At 48.2% G+C, this 23,938-nt stretch overlaps 1 protein-coding gene across 11 annotated transcripts in view; it reads right to left on the bottom strand.

Moving 5' to 3' along the window:
• Window positions 1-23,938, bottom strand: part of ATP11A (ATPase phospholipid transporting 11A) — a 184,143-nt gene that overhangs the window by 53,160 nt on the left and 107,045 nt on the right. For 10 of the 11 annotated variants that reach the window (XM_058438082.1, XM_032151380.2, XM_032151382.2 and 7 more), the window contains exons 3-12: window positions 23,301-23,390; window positions 22,082-22,162; window positions 17,777-17,884; window positions 12,756-12,884; window positions 9,385-9,488; window positions 8,819-8,869; window positions 5,340-5,404; window positions 4,323-4,404; window positions 3,153-3,303; window positions 1,507-1,704 (exon numbers count right to left, since the gene is read on the bottom strand). In XM_058438082.1, coding sequence (XP_058294065.1) covers window positions 1,507-1,704; window positions 3,153-3,303; window positions 4,323-4,404; window positions 5,340-5,404; window positions 8,819-8,869; window positions 9,385-9,488; window positions 12,756-12,884; window positions 17,777-17,884; window positions 22,082-22,162; window positions 23,301-23,390 — 1,059 coding nt within the window. Of the gene's footprint in view, window positions 1-1,506; window positions 1,705-3,152; window positions 3,304-4,322; window positions 4,405-5,339; window positions 5,405-8,818; window positions 8,870-9,384; window positions 9,489-12,755; window positions 12,885-17,776; window positions 17,885-18,035; window positions 18,215-22,081; window positions 22,163-23,300; window positions 23,391-23,938 lie in introns of those variants that run through there. The other variant, XM_058438084.1, reaches the window with a different exon arrangement.

Raw genomic sequence — 23,938 nt, 5'->3', positions numbered from 1 at the left:
AACACCGCTGGGCGCTTTCCCCCGACTCAACACTGCCGGGCGCTTTCCTCCCCACTCAACACTGCCGGGCGCTTTCCCCCCACTCAACACTGCTGGGCGCTTTCCCCCCTACTCAACACTGCTGGGTGCTTTCCCCCCTACTCAACACTGCTGGGTGCTTTCCTCCATACTCAACACCGCTGGGCGCTTTCCCCCGACTCAACACTGCCGGGCGCTTTCCCCCCACTCAACACTGCCGGGCGCTTTCCCCCCCACTCAACACTGCTGGGCACTTTCCCCGCTACTCTACACTGCTGGGCACTTTCCCTCCACTCTACACTGCTGGGCACTTTCCTTGTTACAGAAAAAAGTTCTTTCCCAAAGAATTTATCAGAAGCTCACAAAATGTACCATCTACTGTTGCAAAGGAGATAGAATATTCCTAGGTAAAAATACCTGACTACTGAGCAACTAAATTATAGTTTGCGCATTGCTGACTGAAACAATAAAGCACTGTGAGGAGTATGGGATATGCTGGAGGAACACATTCAAAAGTCAAACTCATCAAACATGGAACATGATCCTTCCATTTGTTGGCCTTCCTCACAGGAGGCAGACAGAGGCCTCCGTATCTGCCGGAGTCTAAGTCTATTTACAGGCTGTCATCTGGGAGCCAGATGGATTTCAGCTACCTGTCTAAAGTGGCCTTGTTTGCTAAAATATCCCTTAAAATCGCTTTCTATTTCTTCTGAAAAGTCCAATTACCCTTTACCGGTACCTGCTCTGGCAACCCTGCACTCTGCAACGTTAAGGCTAGGAAGGTAGGGAAGGTCACCGCTCTAGGCTGGGGAAACCCAGGGAATGGGTCTTTCCCTAGCTCCCTTCCCAAGCCAGCAGGTCTGGTGTGTGCCTCCCGGTGGTGCAGTGGCAGGGCGGTGGTCACACCAGACTCTGTGCTGTGCACCTTGTGTCCATTATCTCACTTAATCCGCAACCCAATCCGTAAGGCCAGCATCTGTTATCATCTCCATTTCACAGACTGAGACACTCGAGGTGTGGCGGTGAAGCCCAAGCTCCTGCAGCCATCATGCAGCAGCAGGATCTGAATGGAGGCGTTTGAACTCTTTGCAATCCACCAAGTCACTGAAACTCTGGTTGGTTCATCTTTAAAGTGAAAATACCCAGCTCGCTATGAGACTTGAATATCAGGTGCAGAAGCAGAGTGCAAGGCTGGCAAAGCCACTTTTACCCACCAGCCTTGACTCACACCTGCACACAGAAAGAGTTCTGCCCAGGAAGCTCCAGGTGAGTTTCCAGGAGTCAGCAAGTGCAGGTAATTCTGCATCTGTTGTAAATGTAACAGCACTGCCGACTGTTTCATAAATAGGGTTCAAAACAATCCTGCTGCTGTCTTACGCCAGCTACAGGGACAGCCACGCTCGGATGACACGCATAGGACCTGAGGAACGTGAAGCAGACTCACCCAGATGTTAATAAATCACAGCAGATGACTCAGGAGACACCAACCTGTCCCAGTTCTTCATTGAGGTCCGACGTGTTCACCAGAGGCCCCTCGCCGGTCTCCTCGTCAAACATGTCTTCGTCCCAGGTGATGAAGTAAGAGCCGAGGAACTTCTGCATCTCGACTGTGACGTACATGGACACGGGGATGATGTAGTTAAAGAGGACCATGAAGGCCAGGAAGTCCGTGAATGCCTTGAGGAACTGCGAAAGCAGAAGGTGCAGGTCAGCGCCTCCGCCAGGAGGGACAGCCGGGCTCCAGCATGCTGCTCTAACACCTCAGGCTTAGGCATAAGTTATACGAGTGCTACTACTAAATACGAGATTTCAGAGTCCAAACACAAGGACTATGAGTGGGGGGCAGCCATTGGGTCACCTGGTCTCTGAGCCAGGACCTGCCGAGTCCAGGGGCTGAGCTGTGGGGCTGTCCCGCCAGCAAGTGGAGATTAAATCACGAGTTAAGACAAGCACGTGCCAATGACAGGAGACACGCCAACCAGACACCAGCGGCAATTTTCCTTCTGTATATTCATGTTATCTTTTTGTCTCTTATAACAAAACATACTTGGTAACAACCTACAGATGTAAAAACTAAGCCTGGTGAAATGACTTTTCAGTATACTTTTATCCTGATCTGTGGGGCCATGTTAGTTTTGTGGGAAGGACAGATGATGCAGAGATAGCCCCGCTCTGGACGGAGGGGACACAGGTTTGGGTTTGCACATGGCCCCGCTCTAGGCTCAGTGGACAGGGTCTGGGTTTGCACACGGCCCTGCTTTAGGCTCAGCGGACAGGGTCTGGGTTTGCACACGGCCCTGCTCCAGGCTCAGTGGACAGGGTCTGGGTTTACACATGGCCCTGCTCTAGGCTCAGTGGACAGGGTCTGGGTTTGCACACGGCCCTGCTTTAGGCTCAGTGGACAGGGTCTGGGTTTGCATACGGCCCTGCTCCAGGCTCAGTGGACACGGGTCTGGGTTTGCACATGGCCCTGCTCTGGACAGGTCTGGGTTTGCACACGGCCCTGCTCTAGGCTCAGTGGATATGGGTCTGGGTTTGTACATGGCCCTGCAGTGGACAGAGGGAACATGGGTCTGGGTTTGCACACAGCTCTGTTCTAAGGTCAGTGCACACGGGTCTGGGTTTGCACACAGCCCTGTTCTAAGGTCAGTGCACACAGGTCTGGGTTTGCACACAGCCCTACTCTAGGCTCAGTCGACATAGGTCTGGGTTTGCACACGGTCCTGCTCTAGGCTCGGTGGACACGGGTCTGGGTTTGCACATGGCCCTGCTCTGGACTGGGAGCAGACCCTTTTTTTCAAGTATTTACCACAAATATGTGCCATTTATCTCTTAATCATTAGCAAGCATTTTCTCAGCACCCTCTAAACAAAGGACACAGTGCAAGTATTTAAGGTATTGTCCTGATGATTTCACTGTGGGAACCTGTACCTTTCCAGATCCAAAGATGGCAGGAGCAGCTGGTGTCCACTGAGACTTTAAATTTCAGTGAATGCATCTATCACAGAGATTGAATCAATCAAGGCTGCTTTTTGCCTACAGTAAATTCACCGTCATCTTTTTCTTGAACCACATTTTCGTAATAATGGCCCACAGGTCACCTCGGATCATACAAGGGCAGTGATTCTCCATACCAGATTCCTCTGCCTTTCCGACTCCGTTTTCTGATTATACCACGGCTCATCCCGAAAGGGCTCACTCTGCCACACGTATTTCAGCGCAGTGTTTATCAAGGCTTTGCTGATCAGAATGCAGAGATACACAACGAGGAACGCATTCATCGATCTAAAACAAAAGGACAGAGGGGATCACTGGTCCCTGAGGAAATGAGCTCTGCACTTCCTTCTCACAGATATCAAGATGACACCTCATGAAGAAACAGAACAGGAAGGGCACGGTGACGCGTTCGCCCTCAACGCGCCACAGTGGGTCCTCTGTACTTGCGTCCATGCCATGGTCCCTGGCATGTACTTCTAGAGGCCAAAGGTAAGAACCGAGACGGGGGACAGTGCCACGGGCAGGAGAAAGAGGGCTGCTCACAGCCACACTGCGGACCATGCTTCTGCACTGCCTGGACTTCCGTCATTGAAAAGAACATCCAGAAATCAATTTCTACCATTAAGCATCAACAAATTAGTTCAAAACTTAGTGACTACCCACCACTGTAGAGGAAGGAAGGAAAGGAGAGGAAGGAAGAGAGGGAGGGAGGAAAGGAGGGGGAGAAAAGTAAGTAACTCTGAAAGGAAGTGTCCTCAGTACAGGAAAAGCACAGATCCTTAACTAAGGTCTTAGCAGACCTCAGGAAGAAGCCTTTCTTTTCCAGCACAAATTCAGCTACCATTCCGACATATTTATCATCAGGACTTTACTGTTTAATGAAAAGATGATTCTGTTCTCTCTGCTAATGCTTTCCTTTGTAAAACCATAGCAGAGGATGCGTGGTTTTGATCAAATCCCAGAGTTAAAAGTAAGCCCATTTGGAGTTTTTCATGAAATGGTGGGAGGAGCTGTTGGCCACTGAACTGATTTCAGAACTGGAACATCAGGGCATCCGTAAGAGGCAGTGCCGTGAACCTGGTATCAGGTGTTAGAAAGAGCAGGAAGTAGGGGTGTGGCCATCCACCTCACCACAAAATAAGCAAGTCCATCTGAATGGTCAGCTCTGCAGTTACTAAGATGCTGTATAGTGGCAAAGGAACTGCCAATAAGGCCAAGAGGAAGCTACTTCCATTTCTACAGCGGGTAATGACACTTGCAAGTTGCAGGTTCTCATGCGCATCCAGCAATGGGGCAGGGAGCCTTACTTTTCCACGGCAGACCGCTTCTGAGATTTTGATTGATAATTTAATGCCATCTTGGTTTCCATGCCCGTGTAAATAGCCACACCTACAGAGAGGAAGAGCAAGGGTGATGACCAGGGCGCAAGTGTATCTTGCCTTACGGTGAGTTACACACAGCTGCGGGGAAAATCAATTCTTGGGTAAAGCGAATCCTATTTTTAATTTCACAAGCTAGTGTCCATAGCCACATAACACTAGCACGTGATTCCTTAAGATAAAGACCCTTCTTCATGCACAGGAAGCAATCTATGCTTCATTTTTTAAAAGTTCATATCTTAATATACACTGGGCCCGCCATGTCCACGAGTTCTGAATCTGCAGGTTCTACAAACTGGGGATGGAAAATATTTGAAAAAAATCCCCAATAAAAATAACAATACAATGATACAAAATACAGATGATAAAAGCAGTAGAGGGTATTTACATCGTGCCAGGTATCAGAAGTAATCTAAGATGATGTGAACTACATGGGCGGACATGTGTAGGCTACACGCAAATAGAGGCCTTGGGCACCCGTGGATTTTGGCATCTGCAGGCGTCCTGGAACCAGTCCCCCAAGGACACTGAGGGACAGCTGCACAGCATTTTCTGACAGTGGGGCACACTTGTATACTTCTAAAAGTTACCTCAATTAAAACAGACAATAACCCACAAGAAATGGGAGAGCCTAGCCAAGAAACGCAGACATGAAAAACATTTCCTGCACAACTAAATTTCATAAATTCCTCCACGGATGCAACGTTCTGTTTCTGAATCCAAAACTAGAGGCCTTAATCCGTAAGCCGTATTCTCGGATGCTGCTGCTTCAGGACTGCACTTATTCACTGATCAAATCTCAGTGGGGCAGAACTTGCGCGGCCAGAAAGCCTCCAGCACCTCAAGGCGCCAAGAAACGCTCTCGGGTTCCGCTGCGGGTTTTAACTTTGGCTTCATGCATCCTTAATGTTAGGGGCAATGGTTAATAATTAATTAAATATTTACCAAAGATTTTCTCAGTGTTCTTCAGTGTAGCTCCTCTAAGCAGCAAGTTTTCCGATCCTAAGGGCCTGTAAAGATACGATGATCAGAAATGATGTGGACACGAAGGCAGGCGGGCAGGGTGGGGGGCAAGACGCAGACGCGAAACCCGCTTGTTTGCTCAACAGATCCCATTTTCAGAGGAGATAGCATACACAGCAGTTTGCTTATATTCAGATGACTAAGTCAGCCCCGGTCCATGTGAACGGATATGGTCTTATCTTTGGGGGACGAACACATGGCTCCAGGAGTAGCGGCAAGGGCCTCCCGTTGGCGCATGCAGGACCTCGGGCCCCGCCCAGACCCACTGAGCTGCGCCCGACAGCCTCAGCAACACTCCCCGAGAGACTTCTAGCGCAGGGGTCCCTGCGGTGGCCCCACCAGTGCCGTCAGCAGCATCTGGAGCCAGTCGGGAACATCATACTAGTCAGGAAGATCGTCCCAGGCCTACCGAGTCAGAACCTGAAACCCTGGGGTGGGGCCAAGCAGCCCTCTCCTAACAAGCCTCAGGTTGAGAACAGCTGCACTGAAGGTTCCAGAATGTTCTGGAAAGGCTAAAGAGGGGTGGATGTGAAATAAAATAAAAGTCACTCAACCTTCAACTGTTTCCTTTTTTTTTTTTTTTTTGGCAACAGGGTCTCACTCTTTTGCCCAGGCTGGGGGCATGATCATAGCTCATTGCAGCCTTGACCTCCTGGGCTCAGGTGATCCTTGAGCTTTGGCCTCCCAAAGTGCTGATATTACAGTTGGGCATTCCCACGCCCAGCCTCAATTGTTTCTATTACATCCTCAGTGAGATTCGGGGAGTCCCATGAAACACAGTCTTATTCCTGGAGACAAAGGCTGATACTCTATCTGGCCATTAGAAACACTGGTAGCCACACTGCAAAGCTCCTCTGAATGGGGGGACCTGTAAATCTGGGACAATCCATGCACGGCTGCTTTGGGGGAAAACAAACAACAGCCAAAGAACTTAAAAATCTCACACATGGAGGAACAAGCCCCGCTTTGCACACTGAAGCCACAGTGAGCAGCAGGCAGGGTCTCTGCCATCAGGGGCTTATATTCTTGATATAACAGGGTTCCTTGCTGATGGAAAAATAATCTCTTCTCATTTCCTAAGTAGTAAGGGAGAAATAAGCACCAAGATTCAAATTTATAAATTTTGTTATTGATAACATCCAAAGGATTGCTTCAGAGGGTAAAGGGCCAAAAGTGTTTGCTGAAGTTTGCTTTTCATTTATCATTGTATTTACTGTCCTCTATCATGGAAAGTTAAGAACCTACTGAATATTATGAATGTAAAATGCATGCAGTATATTTGGTCGACAGACCTCAGAACTGCATCCGGCTGAAGACAGGCAGAGTGGGGCTGCCCAGAGGGAGAGGTGTCTACCCCAGGCTGTGGCTGAGTGCTCCACGCGCATCCTCCCCGGCAATCACTAAAGATGGAGCTCCCAGGCTGCATATGGGCTGTCTGGCTGTGTTATAAGGACTGTCAGCTTCTGTTTGCAACACACTTATAATAATTCCTGCCAAGTGTTTATGAAAACAAATGGCGTTTTTAAAAAGGTGACTCAGGGAAGTCTAAAAATAATTTACTTGGAAAAGTACTTTGCTTCTAGTTAGGACAGAAGGAAGAAGAAATGTCACTCTGAACGGATTGAGAATTTGGGTGTGTAATTCTTAACTGTCCACATCACAAATTTACAAACATCTTCAATAATCTAAATATTAAAAGTCTATGGAATAGCATAAATATTTAAAAGGGAAACTAGGCCAGGCGCGGTGCTTCATGCCTATAATCCCAATACTCTGGGAGGCCGAGGTGGGTGGATCCCCTGAGGCCAGGAGTTTTGAGACTAGCTTGGCCAACATGGCAAAACCCCATCTCTACTAAAAATACAAAAATTAGCTGGGCGTGGTGGCACACGCCTGTAATCCTAGCTACTCAGGAAGCCGAGGCAGGAGAATTGCTTGAACCCGGGAGGTGGAGGCTGCAGTGAGCTGAGATAGTGCCACTGCACTCCAGACTGGTCACAGAGCGAGACTCTGTCTCCAATAAAATAAAATAAAATATATAAAATAAAAGTGAAACTAGAGTTAGTATCAAAATGCAAAATACATTAGCGATTATTGTCCCAAGTTGCTCAGCAATAAACGTGGTCTAACTATAAAGATGAAAAGCCTGCAATGTTTACTATTTTGGATTCATCCCATAGGTAATATGAATAAGCCTAAGTCTATTCAAACACAAATTAATTCTCACGGCACACAGAAATACAAGTGATTTCTCCAAAGTAAGGAGGAATTTGCCTTTAGAACACTATATATGTAGGCAAACCAAGGCAAGGCCACTATCGGATCTCAAAAGCACCTCCTAGCCTGCTGATGGGTAATGATGACAAACACATGCTAAGAAGTGCACAAATGGTTTTCTTAAAACAGTAACTCCTGGAGACTTACAAGGAGCTAAGCATTTCAGGAACTATTCACTTTGCAGTAGTTTCCCAGTGAGTGTGTTTCTGTGTCTGGGAGATGTGTTGTTTAACACACAATGCCGTACCTGCCAAGACATCAACAACTTGGAGAGTGCTTACAATGGAAGAAAAATCATTTCCCTAACAAGTGGAGTTTATGAAGAAGATGCAACTTTTAAACCTAGTGAAAGCCAATTCCCTAAACTGTGACATTCAAATATCTCGTCAGCAACAAATGCTAGATCTTGAAATAATGTCAGAGAAAATATCCCTAGGCCTGGGAGGTGGGCGCTGCTCAGAGCTGGGCTCAGCACAGGCTGGCTCTCAGCTGAGGCTGCCTTGGGGCCATAGATGAGGGGTCTGAGGGTCACTGTTTCCTCGTGGGTATGCGATGTGACTGCCGCTGAGTCCATGCTGGTGAACGGGAAGGCACAGCAGCCGACCGTGAGCTGCCCCAGCCTTGCCATGGCTACCGATCCCACCTTCTCAGGTAGGCGTGAGCCTCAGATAGGCCTTGAGCCAGTAATGCACCCCAGTAATGATGGCGAGTGGATGAACAGATTCCCAAAAATGGACTCCAAATTAGAAGTCTTTCAACTTCATATCTGAAGACAAATCAGCACCCGAATCACGAGAGGGCATTTCTCACAGGGAAGCTGTACCCTGCCCTTCACTTTGAAACTATTCCATGGGACCCCGACGCCTCCCGGCCTGTGAGACGACCCTTTCAGCAGAGTCTTGTGCGAAAACTTGTTTCACGAGCATCACTAACTTGTCAACATTCTCAGGTGTGTGCCTGAGACAAACCAGAGACAAGAGTGGAGCCCGGCCCTGCGGGAAAGTGGAACTCCACCTTCCAAATCTACTAGAGCAGCCGCCGTGGAAACCGTCGTCCGTCAAAGAATCCATTTCTAACGCAACAAGGGAGATGACCGTGGCCAAGGCGTCCGCAGAGGCACTCACCTCACCACGGGGTCATTCAGGTCACTGTAAACGTTGATGCGACCCACAAACCTGGTGACAGGAAAGCCACGTTACTGACTGGACGCGCCCAGCGGCCCCCCGGAAGTGCGCGCCGGGCCTGCCTGCCTTCCTGTCTCCACAGAGGAGGCCGCTGTGAGCCGCACGTCTTCACCCGGCCCGCTCCACGTGTGGCTAAACCAGCTGCGCTCCAGCCCCTTTGTTTGTTGTACTTTCTGTTCTGATCAGCCCATGGCTTCGGTGATCTTCCTTAACCCACAGTTTACAAATGTCTTCCATAAAATAAAGACAACTTATTCTTTTTTTTTTCCCGCAAATATAGTTCCATTAAGCCACTTCAAATATTTGTATAAAAAGCTACAAATCTGAGTGGTACAAGTCTATGAGAATAAATAAGTAATGTATTTTTGACTCAGTCTTAATCTTTAAGCAGTGATTTACATTCTCTTTCCAAACCACCACATGGCTGGCCTACTTGGGGTGAAAAAGCAAGGGCAACGTTGAGGGCATAAAAAACCGTTTCTAAAGAACCCAAAGCCCGGGCTTACTTGTAGAGGTCGGGCTGGGGCTGCTCACACTCGATGGTGGCGTGAAGTCCGCCGATATCCTCCTCCGTGTGGAAGCCTTTGGTGTCCTGGACCGCGTAATGCGTCTACAAATGCGCAAGACATGTGAGCTCACCGCCAAAACGGTCAACACAAACCCAGACGCTGGTGCCTCCAACCAAGTGATTACAAAGCCTGGCTGACCCTATGAGTTTGTAAATGTTTAATAGTTACAGAAAGATAAGGTACTGCTGTTATTCCTGCATCTATCAGGTGCCAGAAAATTCTCATTCTTCCATTCTTACCCAGTGTCCTCCACTTAAAACAGGACAGATAGCAGTGCTCGAATTCTTCAAGTGTGGCCACTGATTTATCTGTCATAGTAGTAGCTATTAATTAGGAAACAAATCCAGGCCCTGAAATATCCCTTTCCTTTTACAGAACGCCCTGTTGTTTACGGGGAGTGGTCACAGGATCACTTCACTTCATTTCCACTTCTCGGCAACAACCTGCCTGTGCCCACTGCTGTTGGGTGGCACACGCCTTCTACTTAACTGTTCACGTGGCCTGGGCCGGGGGGGCTCTTCAAGCCTGCGTGAATGTCAGTTTTACCCAGAGCTTCTGAAGCACCTGATTCCTGGGCTCAGCCCTAGAGTTTCTGATGCAGTAGGTCTAGGGAGGGCCTGAGAACTGCACTTCTAATGTGGTGCCCAGTGATGCTGATGCTGCTGCTCTCAGAGCACATTTTGAGGCCTGGTGACCTCAGGAGCATCTGTGAGCACCAGCAGGTGGGCTGAGGGCTGCACCAGCTGTGCCTTGGGAGGAGAGAGGAGAAACTTGTGCCCAGGGATCTGTGAAGAGGCAACAGCGTCTCTGAATCCCTTCCTGTGTTTCTTTCTAGCGGAAGAGTATTGGACAAATAAAACACAGGAGTCACAACAAACGGGAGAAACAATCACTGCATCACCACCAAGTACACAAATCGGGGGACACGGTCACCGCTCCGTCACCAAGCGCACCAATGGTCACCGTTCCCTCACCAAGCGCACCAACGGTCACTGCCCCATCACCAAGCGCACCAATGGTCACTGCCCGATCACCAAGTGCACCAACGGTCACTGCCCCGTCACCAAGAGCATGAATGGTCACCGCCGTGTCACCAAGCGCAGAAACGGTCACCGTTCTGTCACCAAGCACACAAACGGTCACCACCATGTCACCAAGTGCAGAAATCATCACTGTTCCATCACCAAGCGCACCAACAGTCACCGCCCCGTCACCAAGCGCACCAACGGTCACCGCCCCGTCACCAAGCGCACCAACGGTCACCACCCCGTCACCAAGCACACCAACAGTCACTGTTCCGTTACCAAGCGCACAAACGGGGGTCAGGGGGAAACGATCACCACTCCATCACCAAGCGTACAAATCAGGGGGCGCTTATTTTCTAAATTCAGTGGGAATTTTCTAATTATATCCTCAGAAGAGCCCCTGAGAGATAGGGTTGTCCCCATTTCACAATGCGAAGAGTCCAGAGAAGTGAACAAACCTGTGCAGTCATGTGAGCCCCACGGGATCCCAACAGAGGTCGGGTGGACCCTTCCCACACCCCTACTTTGCTTTTAAGGAAAGGGCTCAAATAATTCCAGTCCCTCAAGCTAAACAAAATGCACAAAAATGACATTAGAGAACACAAAACTATAATGCAAACTGCAAAGCCACAAAAGGTCAAAGTGCAATAGCTGTTTTAACATCTTCCACAACTGCTACAACATTTCATCTGGACAAACATGGTGTATCTGGAGACCCACAGCATCTGTTCACTAGCATGGCTGGGACTCGTCTGAGCCTGACCAGCCAGTCTGCAGGGAAGGGGTGTAAAGGCAGCCACTGGCTGCAGAGAGTGTGAAGGGCTCACAAGGTCTCTGGGTGGATGGAACCTTAACCTCCTCCCAGGTTCCAGAGGGACCAGCAGCTGCTTACAATGAATACCTGAATCACCCAGGGATTCCGACCCCCCAGAAGCTGCTGACAATCTATTATGTTAGCGTGTTCATTCTCCTGGGATACGCTACACAGAAAATGTGGAAGCTAATTTAACTGAAAAAGATCCATAGGTTTTTCATTTATCAATTCATGATACATATCATGAATTATCTATGAAAGACTAGCATATCCTTCAGTGATTTTGTAAAGAAAATATCTCTATCTCATAGTAGAAATGGCCTATATCCATACGTATTACCTAAATACCATTTTAGAGTTGCACTTTTGTGAGCTGATGACTTAGTTGAATCCACTGAGCTATGCTCACTTTCATAAACTCCTTAGAAACTTCCAGATTTTTTAAATAATAAGAATCTTAAAATTAATGGTGCTATATCTTTTCTTGTATGATTGACAATTAAAATTCTTGTAGCATCAACTGCCTGTGCAGAATTTTATACTGAGTGCAGGAAATTACTTATGTAGTAATTTCAGAAAATCCTGATTAAGATACATTCACAAAAAGACACTCATTGAAGTAACAGGCAAAATCTAGAATTGTGTGTGACTTTTCACATAATTCTAGGCCAGTTTTCACACTAATTTTAACTAATAAAATGAAAATGCTTAAAATTCCAACAATCTATTCATTAAATCCTGAATTTGGTACATTAGCTAATTGACACAGGCTAACACTGAAGTTATTTTTGTTAACCTGAGGTAACTGGTTGTTACAGACATTGAGACTGGAAAGAAAAAGTAGAAAGGAAATGGGGAGGTGTAGGTCAAAAAACACAAGGTAGCATTATTTAGGATGAACTGTCCAAAGACCCAACACACAACACGAGGACTAGAGCGGACAACAGCGTGCTGGGCTCAGCGTTTCTGCTGCACTGAGTGGACAAGAGCATGTTGGGCTCAAGAGTTTTTGCTGCACTGAGTGGACAAGAGCGTGTTGGGCTCAGCGTTTTTGCTGCACTGAGTGGACAAGAGCGTGTTGGGCTCAGGGTTTTGCTGCATCCAGTAGGTTATGGCTGCTAATGCACGGGTACCAGGGGAGAGAATAGGAAATCAGTGAGATGTGGGTGTGTTAATTTGTTGCATTCTAATAACAATTTCACTATAAAAATATGTATCTTATAACATCATAATATATGCCTCAAATATACACAATACAATTTATTTTTAAAAAGGAAAAAGAAGAAAGTGCAAAATAGGAGGAAGGAAAAGTGAAGAAAAACTTGGCTGGTGTAACTCCCTGGGTTTTCACGGGACACACTCAAAACGCTGACTTTTCAAACAGGATGTTAGTTTCTGTGGCCACACGGGCACAGTCCAAAGCAGGACAGGAAGATCCTGCCCCGGAGTCTAATGGAAAGGCCCCTTACTTTATGGCTGGATTCTCCATCCAAGCTGGCGGTGGTGACGTGGCACGTCCCATCTCCCCGGTTGCTGGAAAGGAAGATCAAGTCGCAGGGAAAGGTCTCGTCCTCCTTGACCATGACAATGTCCCCAACCTACAGGACAAAGCAGAAAGGACGGTCAATGGAAAACCCCTCGTGAAAGCTTGCCCGTCCTGTGGGACCGCTTCCCTCAAGCTGCTCATCTATTCACAGGAAGACACGGGGATGCGGACACGGTTCCAGAAAAGACTCTTGCCAGACATTCTGCTGGGACCAAGGAAAGACCTGGTCAGGTTTCAGTGTTCTAACTTCCGCAGAAAAAACATAGACAAACACCTGTAACAAGGTTGTCTTTGATTCAGACCAAGACGACGAGTTGGAGTGTTCTGTGAGCGTGGCCAAGTGGGAAGTACTCCTGTGAGAAGCTTTGATCTAAATCTAGGCGTTTTATGAACCAGGTACTCGAGTTCTGAGAGCTTCCTGATCAACAGAACCAAGGCGCTGCCCAGATCATCAAAGCATGAGAACAAATAAAGCAAAAGTGGCAACAACGTTTCAAAAACTAAAGTAAAAATCAATCACAGAAAGTTCATCATGTAGGTTTTTAATTAAAGGTCATGGTCTAGTTTGTATCTGTATCCATTTTATTTCATCAGTGAGGAAGGCATCTCAGTGGCCTGGGCTGTGTGTCTGAAGGGTAAACGATCATCAGAACCCCTGAGTGAGTCGCTGCGGGGCTCCGGCCAGTCTCGCTGCCACTCGGGAGCATGCCAGGATCAGGGCGTCACCTGCTTCTGTCTACACTGCAAACAGAGGTCTCTGTCCCACTACATGATGGTCACAGCACACTGCGAATTTGTGAGACTTTAAAATCAGAGGGTTACTCTTCCCAAATGGACCTACGGGTTTAGTAAAATCCCTATCAAAATCCCAGCAAGGATTTTTAGATATAAATGAGCTAATTCTAAAATTTATATGGGAAGGCACAGGCTCTAGAATAGCTAAAACAACCTTGAAAAAGAAGATTGAGGGGAAGGAATACGTATCCCCAATGTCCGGGCTTCTGAGATAGCTACAGTGACCAACAGTGTGGGATTGGTGGGCATGGGCATGGAGACCAATGGGACAGACCAGGGAACCAGAAACAGACCCACGCAAATGTGTTTAACTGACTGGGACAGAGTGCAAGCGCCACTCTGTGGAAGAGGGACAGCCAGCCATCCCCCGGTGCAGGGGCGACAGGACAGCCATGGGCAAAATAATAAGGACAGAAACAAACCTGACTGAAACCTCACACCTTATACAAAAATCATCTCAAAATGGATCATGAACTTAAATGTAAAACATGCAACTATAACACTTTTAGAAAGAAACATGGGAGAAAGTCCAGGCAAAGAAAAAGAAAGGACCAGGCAAAGAAAAAGAAAGGACCAGGCAAAGAATGCTTCCTTCAGGACACTGAATGTAGAGTCCTCAAAAGAAAAAAAAAAAAAAATCGGCCGGGCGCGGTGGCTCACGCCTGTAATCCCAGCACTTTGGGAGGCCGAGGCAGGCAGATCACTTGAGGCCAGCAGTTCGAAACCAGCCTGGGCAAAATGGTGAAACCCCATCTCTACTAACACTAAAAAATTAGACAGGCATGGTGGTGCACGCCTGTAATCCCAGCTACTTGGGAGGCTGAGGCAGGAGAATAGCTTGAACCTGGGAGGTGGAGGTGGCAGTGAGCCGAGATTGCACCACTGCACTCCAGCCTGGGCAACAAGAGCAAGACTGTCTCAAAAGAAATAATAATTCTAAAAAAAGAAAAAAAATCAAGAAATTGGACTTGAACAAAATTAAAAACGCTTGCTTTGTGAAATATCCTGCTGAGTATTAAAAATCATATATCTGACAAAGTATTGCTATCTAGACTATATGACCTCTCAACATTTAACAGTAAAAAGAAGCTCAAAGAATCCAGCTAGAAAAATGGATAAAAGACATGAAGAGTTATTTTTACTGACGAGGATACACAGATGTCAAACGAGCATGAAAAGATGTCCCACAGAGCCATCGGGGACACGTTTAAGCTGCACCGAACAGGAACAGCAGTAACACCCAGTGCTGGTGAAGATGCTGGCAACATCGTGGGTGGGAATGAAATGGGATGGCCATGCTGGAAAACCGTTTGGCAGTTCCTTTCAAAACCAAACGTGGATATGCTAGATGACCCAGCAATTGAGCTCTGGAGCTTTTATGCAAAAGAAATGAAAACTAAATTCACAAGAAAACTTGCACACAAATACTCATAGCAGCTTTCTTGATAACAGCCCCAAACTAGAAAAATCAAAAAGCCCTTCAATGTGTGAATGGTGAAACTGCAGTATGTCCACATCATGGACCGCTCCTCAGCAATACAAGCGAAGGACCGGCTGGTGCACAGACTTCGTGAATCCCGAGGGAATTAGACTGCCTGAAAACAGTCAACCCCAAAAGGTCACAGGCTGCAGGATTCTCTTTATATCACATCCTTGAAATGACAAAATCTTAGAGCTGGGCAGCACATTGGGGCAAAGGGAACACAGGATGCCTCTGTTTTATTTCTTACAACCACATATGACCCTGTAATTACCTCGAAATAAAAAGTTTAATCAAAAAAGAAAAACTAATTAAAGGATTGCTTTTCTAGGATGCTCTAGCACTCTCAAAGGCCTAAGCCATTACGACCGATGGAAGCTGGATGTCTGCTGTTGTAGGAAAAGCCTGATCTTTTCTTTCTTGTCCTGAGTAGCCTGTTTAGCATCCTCTTGGTTACGACACACAGGATACAGAGCTGGCATTTCCCACAGGAGACCGATACATTAAAAATTCAATTTTCTGCAGGCAGACGCTGTTTAGGTCTATTTTTTAAGAAAGATGTTTAGCTACAAGTATGAAGGCTTTGCAAGGGAAATATAATTGTTAAAAGAAATGGCGTTGAAGGCCTGGGACTGGATGCCTGCTGACACAGGCATGGAGCTCACGGCTGTTCCCCAGGCCGGGGCCATCTGCTCTCTGAACCCCTGACCTCTAGGGAAACATCCCTCACCTGAACTCACTGAAGGAAAAAGCTGTCTCAGAAGCATTTAAATACCTGGATAGCACATTTATAAGTAAAAATGTTTAAACGCTTAAAAGTACATTTGGTGATGTGTGTGATACACAGAACAGTGAGAGCAAGGTGAGCGGTGGGGGGCTAGTGGTTGATGCTGGCTCCTCTGAAGGGCCTCTGAGCGCCTCCTGGGGTCCCGTCCCACTGGACAGGGAGGGGCTGCGGCCTTGTCCGGAGAGGTTCACTGAGCCCAGGCTGGCTGGGCTGCTTGGAGGCCCTCCCTCCAGGCTTCTGGAACGCGCCTGGCTCTCCACATGCACGGGACCCAGTGGAGTGCTCCCTGCCTCCCTCACCAAACCTCCTACGGCTCAGCTGGGAAAACAGCCAGGGGAGGCAGTGGGGCTGCAGGAGGGAGGGAGGCGTGGGAGTTGGAAAGAGCCAGGCAGGGTGCACGAGGACCAGTGGGGGCAGGAAGGGGCCGGTGTGGGCCTGGCACCTAGATCCACGTCAGATGGGGGACTGGAGCAGGCTGCTGACCGCTACCTCGACACAAACGTGAAAAACCACACTCATAGTTTCTACCTATAAAGGTGCTTCCAAATGACTAGTACAAGTTTGAAACTATCTCATTTAAATAATTTAAACACATTTTAAAATATATTGAGATATTAGTTACACTAATAATTCATTTGAAACAGATTTAAAATGCAGCCTTCAAGAAGAATTGTAATATTCCCAACACGAAGAAACAATCAATGTTTGAGGTGACGGACATCCCAGTTACCCTGACTTCATCATCACACATTGGTGTGCAGGCATCAAAATATCACACGGACCCCCAACTACGTACAACTATTATACATCAATAAAAAACAAATTTTTTGGCCTGATGCGGTGGCTCATGCCTGTAATCCCAGCACTTTGGGAGGCCGAGGCAGGCGGATCACAAGGTCAGGAGATCGAGATCAGCCTGGCCAACATTTTGTTAAGACCCCGTCTCTAGTAAAAATGCAAAAATTAGCTGGGTGTGGTGGCAGGCACCTGTAATCCCAGCTACTAGGGAGGCTGAGACAGGAGAATCGCTTGAACTTGGGGGCGGAGGTTGCAGTGAGCTGAGGTTGTGCCATTGCACTCCAGCCTGGGTGACAGAGCAAGACTCTGTCTCTAAAAAAATAAATAAATACTTTTTTAAAAAAATGCACTTCAGTGAGGTTTTCTGTTCCAATTTTCATAAATTTCCACCTAGTTGAGTTTATAGTGATATGATTTTATTATACTTTATTCCAAAACAAATTTTAGAAACAAGTGTTTCTGATCTTCCCCTGTCTTGATTGGTTTGTGTGTTCCCATAATTTTAAATTCCACCAATCCTGGTGTGGGATGCTGGTGATGGGGAGGCTGTGTGTGGGGATGGGGGCAGTGCAAATGATTTTAAATTCCACCAATCCTGGCAATGGACGCTGGCAGAGGGAGGCTGTGTGTGTGTGTGTGTGTGTGTGTGTTGGGGGGGCAGTGGGTACATCTACCCAATTCTGCTGTGAACCTAAAACTGCTTTAAAAAGTCTATTAAACACAAACAAATAAAAATCAAAGGTAAAGAAAAAAAAAGTAGTAGGGAGCTTGGGCCTACACCCAATAAAAAACATCTCAGTCTGTTTTGCCAAAGAAAATAAAAACTTAAAAACATTTATTATTTGTATTTTAAAAATGTTTTAAGAGACGTGGTCTTTCTCGGTTGCCCAGGCTGGAGAGCAGTGGCTATTCACAGGCATGGTGAAGCCTCCTGAGTGGCCTCCGACTCCCAGACTCAGCGATCCTCCTGCCTCAGCCTCCTGAGTAGCTAGGACTGGAGGCGTGAGCCACCGCGCCTGGGTAAAACTTACTTTTTAAACTGTTACTGGCCTTCACCAGCGTAAATGTGTCAGGCGTCACTTACTCGCAGCTTTCGACTTTGCTTCCGAACGAGCTTCCCGTGCTGAATGAAATGGACAGGACACTGGTTCATGGCATTGTCCGCTTTATGTCGAAGCCAGTCTTCGTAACCCTAAAAAAAGGAAGGAAAGAAGGGAGAGAGGAAGCGGGGAGAGAGGGAGGGAAAAAGGGAGGGAGAGACAGAAGGCTTGTGTTTAATTATGTCTAAGCATAATCCAAGCCTGTGGGGGTGTATTTTTTCAAAATCAGGATGCACTACACACACTATTCTTTGTATCCTTGACAGAGCATCGGCACGTTCCCACGGCAATGCGAGCTGCTTTAAATGTTTGCAGTTGTAGAACTTCAAAGACGCTGGATCAAGATGCTCATCGAAGTCTGTATAAGTACCATCTAACTGTACTTTTTGTGCCTATTCATGACATGGCCTTAGGATAAATTCCTAAAAAAGAAGTGTCTGAATGAAATGATGAGCAAGCCTTCCAGGCTCTTCACATCCCCACCGAAAAGCCCTCAAGACGTGCGGCCAGTTACATTTCCACCCGCTGAGTGTCAATCTTCTGCTTGGAAAAGCCCCCACTGGCCATTCTTCTCTTTCATTAAAAACTGAGTGTTATGAGATCTGGCAGCCCAGACTCTCGGTGAAAGCCGGCTCACTCTGTGACACCCGCAGCAGCCTTAAGGTTCTCTGTGCGTTTCCGCGTCTGAGTAACCCACGCGGGAAACATCCCATCGTGACTCCTGTGCACGTGCAGGCATCGCGCTGAAAAGCAGCCTGAGCTAACCCCGACCCCGGCCACGCTGCCGGACCTGCATGCCTTTGACAGGCACAGACACGCGCCCTCCGATTCCAACTACCAAGGCACACCCTCTGGTTGGACAGTCAGGTGGTATCTTGAAAGAAGCGACAATAGGAGATGCTGCACGCAGACAATTCTTGGGATGACAAATGTGCCTTTGTGTTTGGTGTTGCTGGGTGCAGGTGCCTTAGATAAAGATGGGGAATGCTGTTCTCAGTAACAATCCCCAGTATGTGAGAGACTGCACACCAGGGGCCTACAGGCATCCACCACATCTAATGAGTGTCGAGATTGGGAACACAGCTCTGCCACACACAACACAACCACGCAGGATGGCGGCAGGAAGCCTGTGCCACGGGCCCGCTGCACGTAGGTTGAGAGAGCCTGTGGGGCAAGACTCACTGGGGGCCTCCTCCCTATGGGCCACGTGGCGGCATCAGTGGCCCTGTGACTGGAGTCTTTTCCAAAGGGAGCATAAACAAGTAACCCAAAACCTCCAGCTTCTGGAGAATGAAGAAGCCTGGGACGCATGGATATCCGAACGTGCGAGCTTTCTCCAGCCGTGACCATCACTAAGTGACACTGTGGCATCTGATTGCTTTTCAGAGATTCCTCCCAAACCGCTGAAATACCCTCTTTCTGGGGAAACTGAAGAACAGTCTTCCTGGAAGGTGGCAGTGGGTAGATGATTCCTGGGTTCATTAAACACACTTAGTTAGCACCAACTGCATGCTCAGCAAGTGCCAGGCACCAGGGACCCATAGACGAAAGACCTTGTCCACAGAGCTGCTGCTCTCAGGATTGGTGGAGAAGAAACAGAAATAACTGCAAGTTCAATGCAGGTGAGAGACACCCAGGATCCCCGAGAAGCCCAGTGCCCAGGCTGCGGGAAGACGCCAAAGAGGAGGTACCCAGGAATGCCCAGCGGTGAGGGAGCCCCCGGGGGCTGGCACTGCCCACTGGCCAGCCTGGCCGGGATGGGAGGGACACGTGGAGGCCCATGCATGTGACAGGCTGATCGGACGGGCCCTGCACACAGCAGGGGAGGCTGGGCGCCACAGGGAAAGGCCGCTCTGGCAGGACCCGGGCGATGGCGGCGGCAGAGCCAGGTACAGTAAGATGCCCACCAGTGCCCAGGTGAGACAGCAGGAAGATGGTGTGAAAAGAAAGGCAGGAACCTAAGAGAAAATCAGGGAGGCCTCTGTGAGTGCAGGGGGCTTTCCGAGGCAAGCGAGGAGGGGTCGGGAGCATGGAGACCCCAGCAAAACATCCCTGCTGGAGCCACAGTGTGGGGAGGCCATTTGGGAAGTCCCGGCTGCAGACAGCGGCACGGTTCCCGAGGAAGAGAGACAAGGAGGTCAGTAGTGGAGGAAGGCCGAGGGGGCGGGGGGGGCTCTGGCACACACAGATCCAGACCAGCAGTGGGGGAAGTGAGGCCATCCCCAGAGTGAAGGCTGGGTAGCAGGACATGGGGGAGAGGAAGAGACCCCTCCGGGCAGGGGCAGGGGTGCTGGTGATGGGGCCCAGACCTACAGTTCTGTTCATTCGCCGCCTTGCCCTGACCCCTCTTAACATCCCAACGACGCCTGCCCACTGCCCTGGGATGGGAGGGGACACAGCCAGGGATGGGGCACAGCTGGGCCGAGGACAGCACATGTTGTCTGGGGCCGTGGTCTGCACAGTGTAGACAGGCAGCCTCTGCATTCATGGGGGCTCGGGCTTCCCGGCCGCTGCCTCTCTGGCCCAGATGCGTCTTCAGAGCTGCCCTCCCTACTCCACGCTCTCCTCTCCTCTCCTCCAGGACGCTCCTGGAGTCCTCAGGAGTTTCCTGCTCAGTGGGGTCCTGGGAGGGATGGAATCCTTAACAAATGCAGAGCAGAGGACGCTGAAGAACAGTGCTGCGCCTGCCTCCCGGGGCCGGGCTAGAAACGACAGAGCCACAGAGCCTCAGCCCCTTGTTCTGCACCCCCGCGCCCCTTCTCTCTGCTCCCCTTGAGAGGCTCAGGGGTCTCCTTCCTGTCTGCAGCCTCTGCTCCTACCACACAGATATGTCACAGACAGCACGGGACGCCCTCACCTAATCTTCACGATGGGTTCCTGGAAACTGCGACTTTAGGCCCGAGGACACACAGCAGGTCCCCGAGTAACAAGTAACATCGTTTCCTTCACCATTTCCTTGTGAAATTGATGAGAAAACCCATCGTTTTGCTTAAAGTCGAAGTTTGCAAGAGCCTGCCACCGACGTGAAGTGAGGCCTTATCCCAGGTAGGAGTTAAACTGCCTGAGTCACAGGCAGCGCATCCTTGGGAAGCATGAGTTTCCCTCATGTTCTGTTTTCCAGGCAGCACAGTTCGTTTGGTTACTGTGCTGTGTTCTGCCACGCACCGCGGTGGAGCTGTCCATTTCCTTACGGGGGGACACCGGGTTGCCCGAGTCCTTTGCTAACCAATGACGGCCACCATGAATATCCTAGTTCACGTATCCCGGTAGGCACGGCCAGCTCTGGCCTAGTGAAGACACACAGGCCCCATGTACTGACTGCACAGCTGCATGCTTAGCATCTGCACCGGACCCCGTGTGTCCACATCTCTGCCTCTGTCAGATGTTGCCAACTGCTATGCTTGGTGGCTCCACCACGCTCCTGCTGGCAGCCCGTGGTGCCTCCCTCGCCACACCCTCTCCAGCCTTTCACATCTGAAAGCCAATCTGGTGGGTGTGAAACACAAATGTTCTCAGCAGCATTATTCACAACAGCCAAAGAGTGGAAACACCCCAAATGTCCATCCACAGAGGATGTGATACACAAAATGCCAGGTATGCACAGTGGACCGTGACTCATTCATCAGACGGAATGAAGCGCTGATGCCTACTCAGATGCGGAGAAACCTTGAAAACATCATGCTAAGTGAAAGTGCCAGTCACAAAACACCGCCCACGCGCCGTAAGTACGAAACATTTAGCATAGGCGACTCTGCGGCGACAGAAACATGAGTCTTTGCCAGGGACGGGGAGGAGAAAATGGGGAGTGACTGAACATGTGTACGGGGAATCTGGAGGTGATAAAATGGATACATGGAGAGTAAAACTGAGATGTATTCTTCTCCAGGTTAGTCACTGGCCTTATTTACTGGGGCTATGAAAAAAAAGCAAAAACAAAAACAAACAAACAAACAAAAACCAGCATCGCATTTGCTGGAGTCCATAAAGACAGTCGAGGATACGGAAAGGTTAAGTGACTCATGTGATCAGATCATCTCTGGGTGATTTCGGATGTGAAAACCATAGATTCCTTCTTGAACTCACATGGCGCCAGACTAGCAACGAAATTATATAACATCTCTTATTTTGCTTCAAGTATCAATCTAACCCAGTTACAAAGATGAATTTCTAGAACTTGGTTGAATTTTCTGTGAACTAGCTAAAGCAAACCAATTACCTCGCTTTGAATGAAAAGGCAATTCACATGGCAAAGATAACGATTGCTTCTTTTTCGTCTGTAAAATGCTTACCTGTTTGATAGCCGTCACAGTAATGACAAAGAAGAGTGGAAGTCCGCTTGTCACTGGACTTGTGGGTGTATCAATAATCAACTGCAGAAAGAGAGAATTGTAAAATCATCTGCAAAAACGCAAATGAGTGACTTCAGGCAGGTGAGTTTGCCCTGAGCCAACACTTGCCATTCGCTTTGACTTATTTAAAGCCCTTTGTTGGCACCCGACTGCCCACCACGGGAGATAGCAAGTCAATCATCCTATTTCACCGACCGTTAAAACGAGGGCACCTTTTTTGGATTAAGGAACACGCTCAAGGAAACCACCAGGAGTGGCAGACTCAGTGTGAAGTCGGGGCATGCCTTGTGTTAGTTAATTCGCCCCTTGGCCTCAGTGTCACATTTTAATTATATGATTTGAATAATTTAATGTTGGAAAATATTTTAAAGCCCTTCAATAGTATTTTGTATGACTTAGAAAAATTAGAGTACTGTTCTTAAAACACATCTGGCACATTGCTCCCTAACTCATACCCCGAGATATTTTTTCACTCTTTTTTCTTTTCTTTAAACTCTTTTCACATGTACCGTCTTTAGATTTTTTTTTTTTTTTTGAGACGGAGTCTCGCTCTGTTGCCAGGCTGGAGTGTAGTGGCACAATCTCGGCTCGCTGCAAACTCCCACTCCTGGGTTCAAGCGATTCTCCTGCCTCAGCCTCCTGCGTAGCTGGGACTACAGGCATGCACCACCACACCCAGCTAATTTTTGTATTTTTAGTAGAGACGGGGTTTGGCCATGTTGGCCAGGATGGTCCCTATCTCTTGACCTCGTGATCCTCCCAGAGTGCCGGGATTACAGGCGTGAGTCACTGCGCCCGGCCTGGATTTTCTTTAGAGCATCCACGCACACTTAGGAAGGGTAAAGGAAGTGTAACAATGCATAGCCTGGCAGTGAACTTGTCCGAAAGATGACAACGCTCTGATTTCCCCTCTGGTACTAGAAGGAAAGGGGCAGGAAAGGCTGTCACCAACTTAAACCCAAAGTGGCGTCTTGTGTGCTTTAGTTTGTGTGGATCTCACAGAACCAACACGTTTTGTCCTTCTTTAAGAAAATAAATAAATTAATCGTAGGTGAGGGGCACCACGTCCTTTCATTAGCCGTGTGGCAGTTACCTGAGAATAAAATGTCACTTATATAGATTTATATGTGATGAGATGGAAAACAATGACCGGCCTTACCTGCACCAGAAATATGATAAGGAAATAAAAGTTGGCTACTCTTCTGAATTGTTCAAATAAATTCTTGGGTATAAAGTTCCAAAATGTGTACTGCATAAAAGAAAAACAAACATCCAACATTTAGATCAGATTTCACTCTCGTAGTGTTACTCTACGGCATAGTAAGTAGCACTGGATTTTACAGTACAAAATGTTTAGCTTTAGACATAAAACTCATAATTCATAATTTGGAGTGTTTGTTGACAGCTAAGACGGCTGAAACAAACTCTGAAACACGTACGTAAATTACCTAACTCCAGAGAACTCAAGATAAAACGCAAGGTAGCTCAACAATAGTTTGATTATTAAGATGTCTCTTATAAAACGTAAACCTGTGATCATTAACTCAACACATTAGCACTTTACTTCAGTAATTTCTGCATGATCTCTCCTCCGAGTGACAGCACGACAGGCGATGACAGCGAGCTGAAGGGAAGCCTTCACCCAGCCCCACGCAGCTTCTGAGGCAGCCGGGTTTCTTGTCCACAGCTCAGGCACAGGGCTTTGAGGCCTCAGGGGGAAGGATAGGAAAAGGAGGGGAAGGAGGGCAGGGAGGGGATGGGGGGGAGGGAGGGGAAGGAGGGAGGGAGGGAAGGGAA

The sequence above is a fragment of the Hylobates moloch genome, unplaced genomic scaffold (assembly GCF_009828535.3).
Source record: "Hylobates moloch isolate HMO894 unplaced genomic scaffold, HMol_V3 SCAFFOLD_4, whole genome shotgun sequence".
NCBI classification, from domain to species: domain Eukaryota; kingdom Metazoa; phylum Chordata; class Mammalia; order Primates; family Hylobatidae; genus Hylobates; species Hylobates moloch.
Note: the sequence above shows the minus strand (reverse complement) of the source record. Positions and strands in the feature narration are given on the sequence as shown.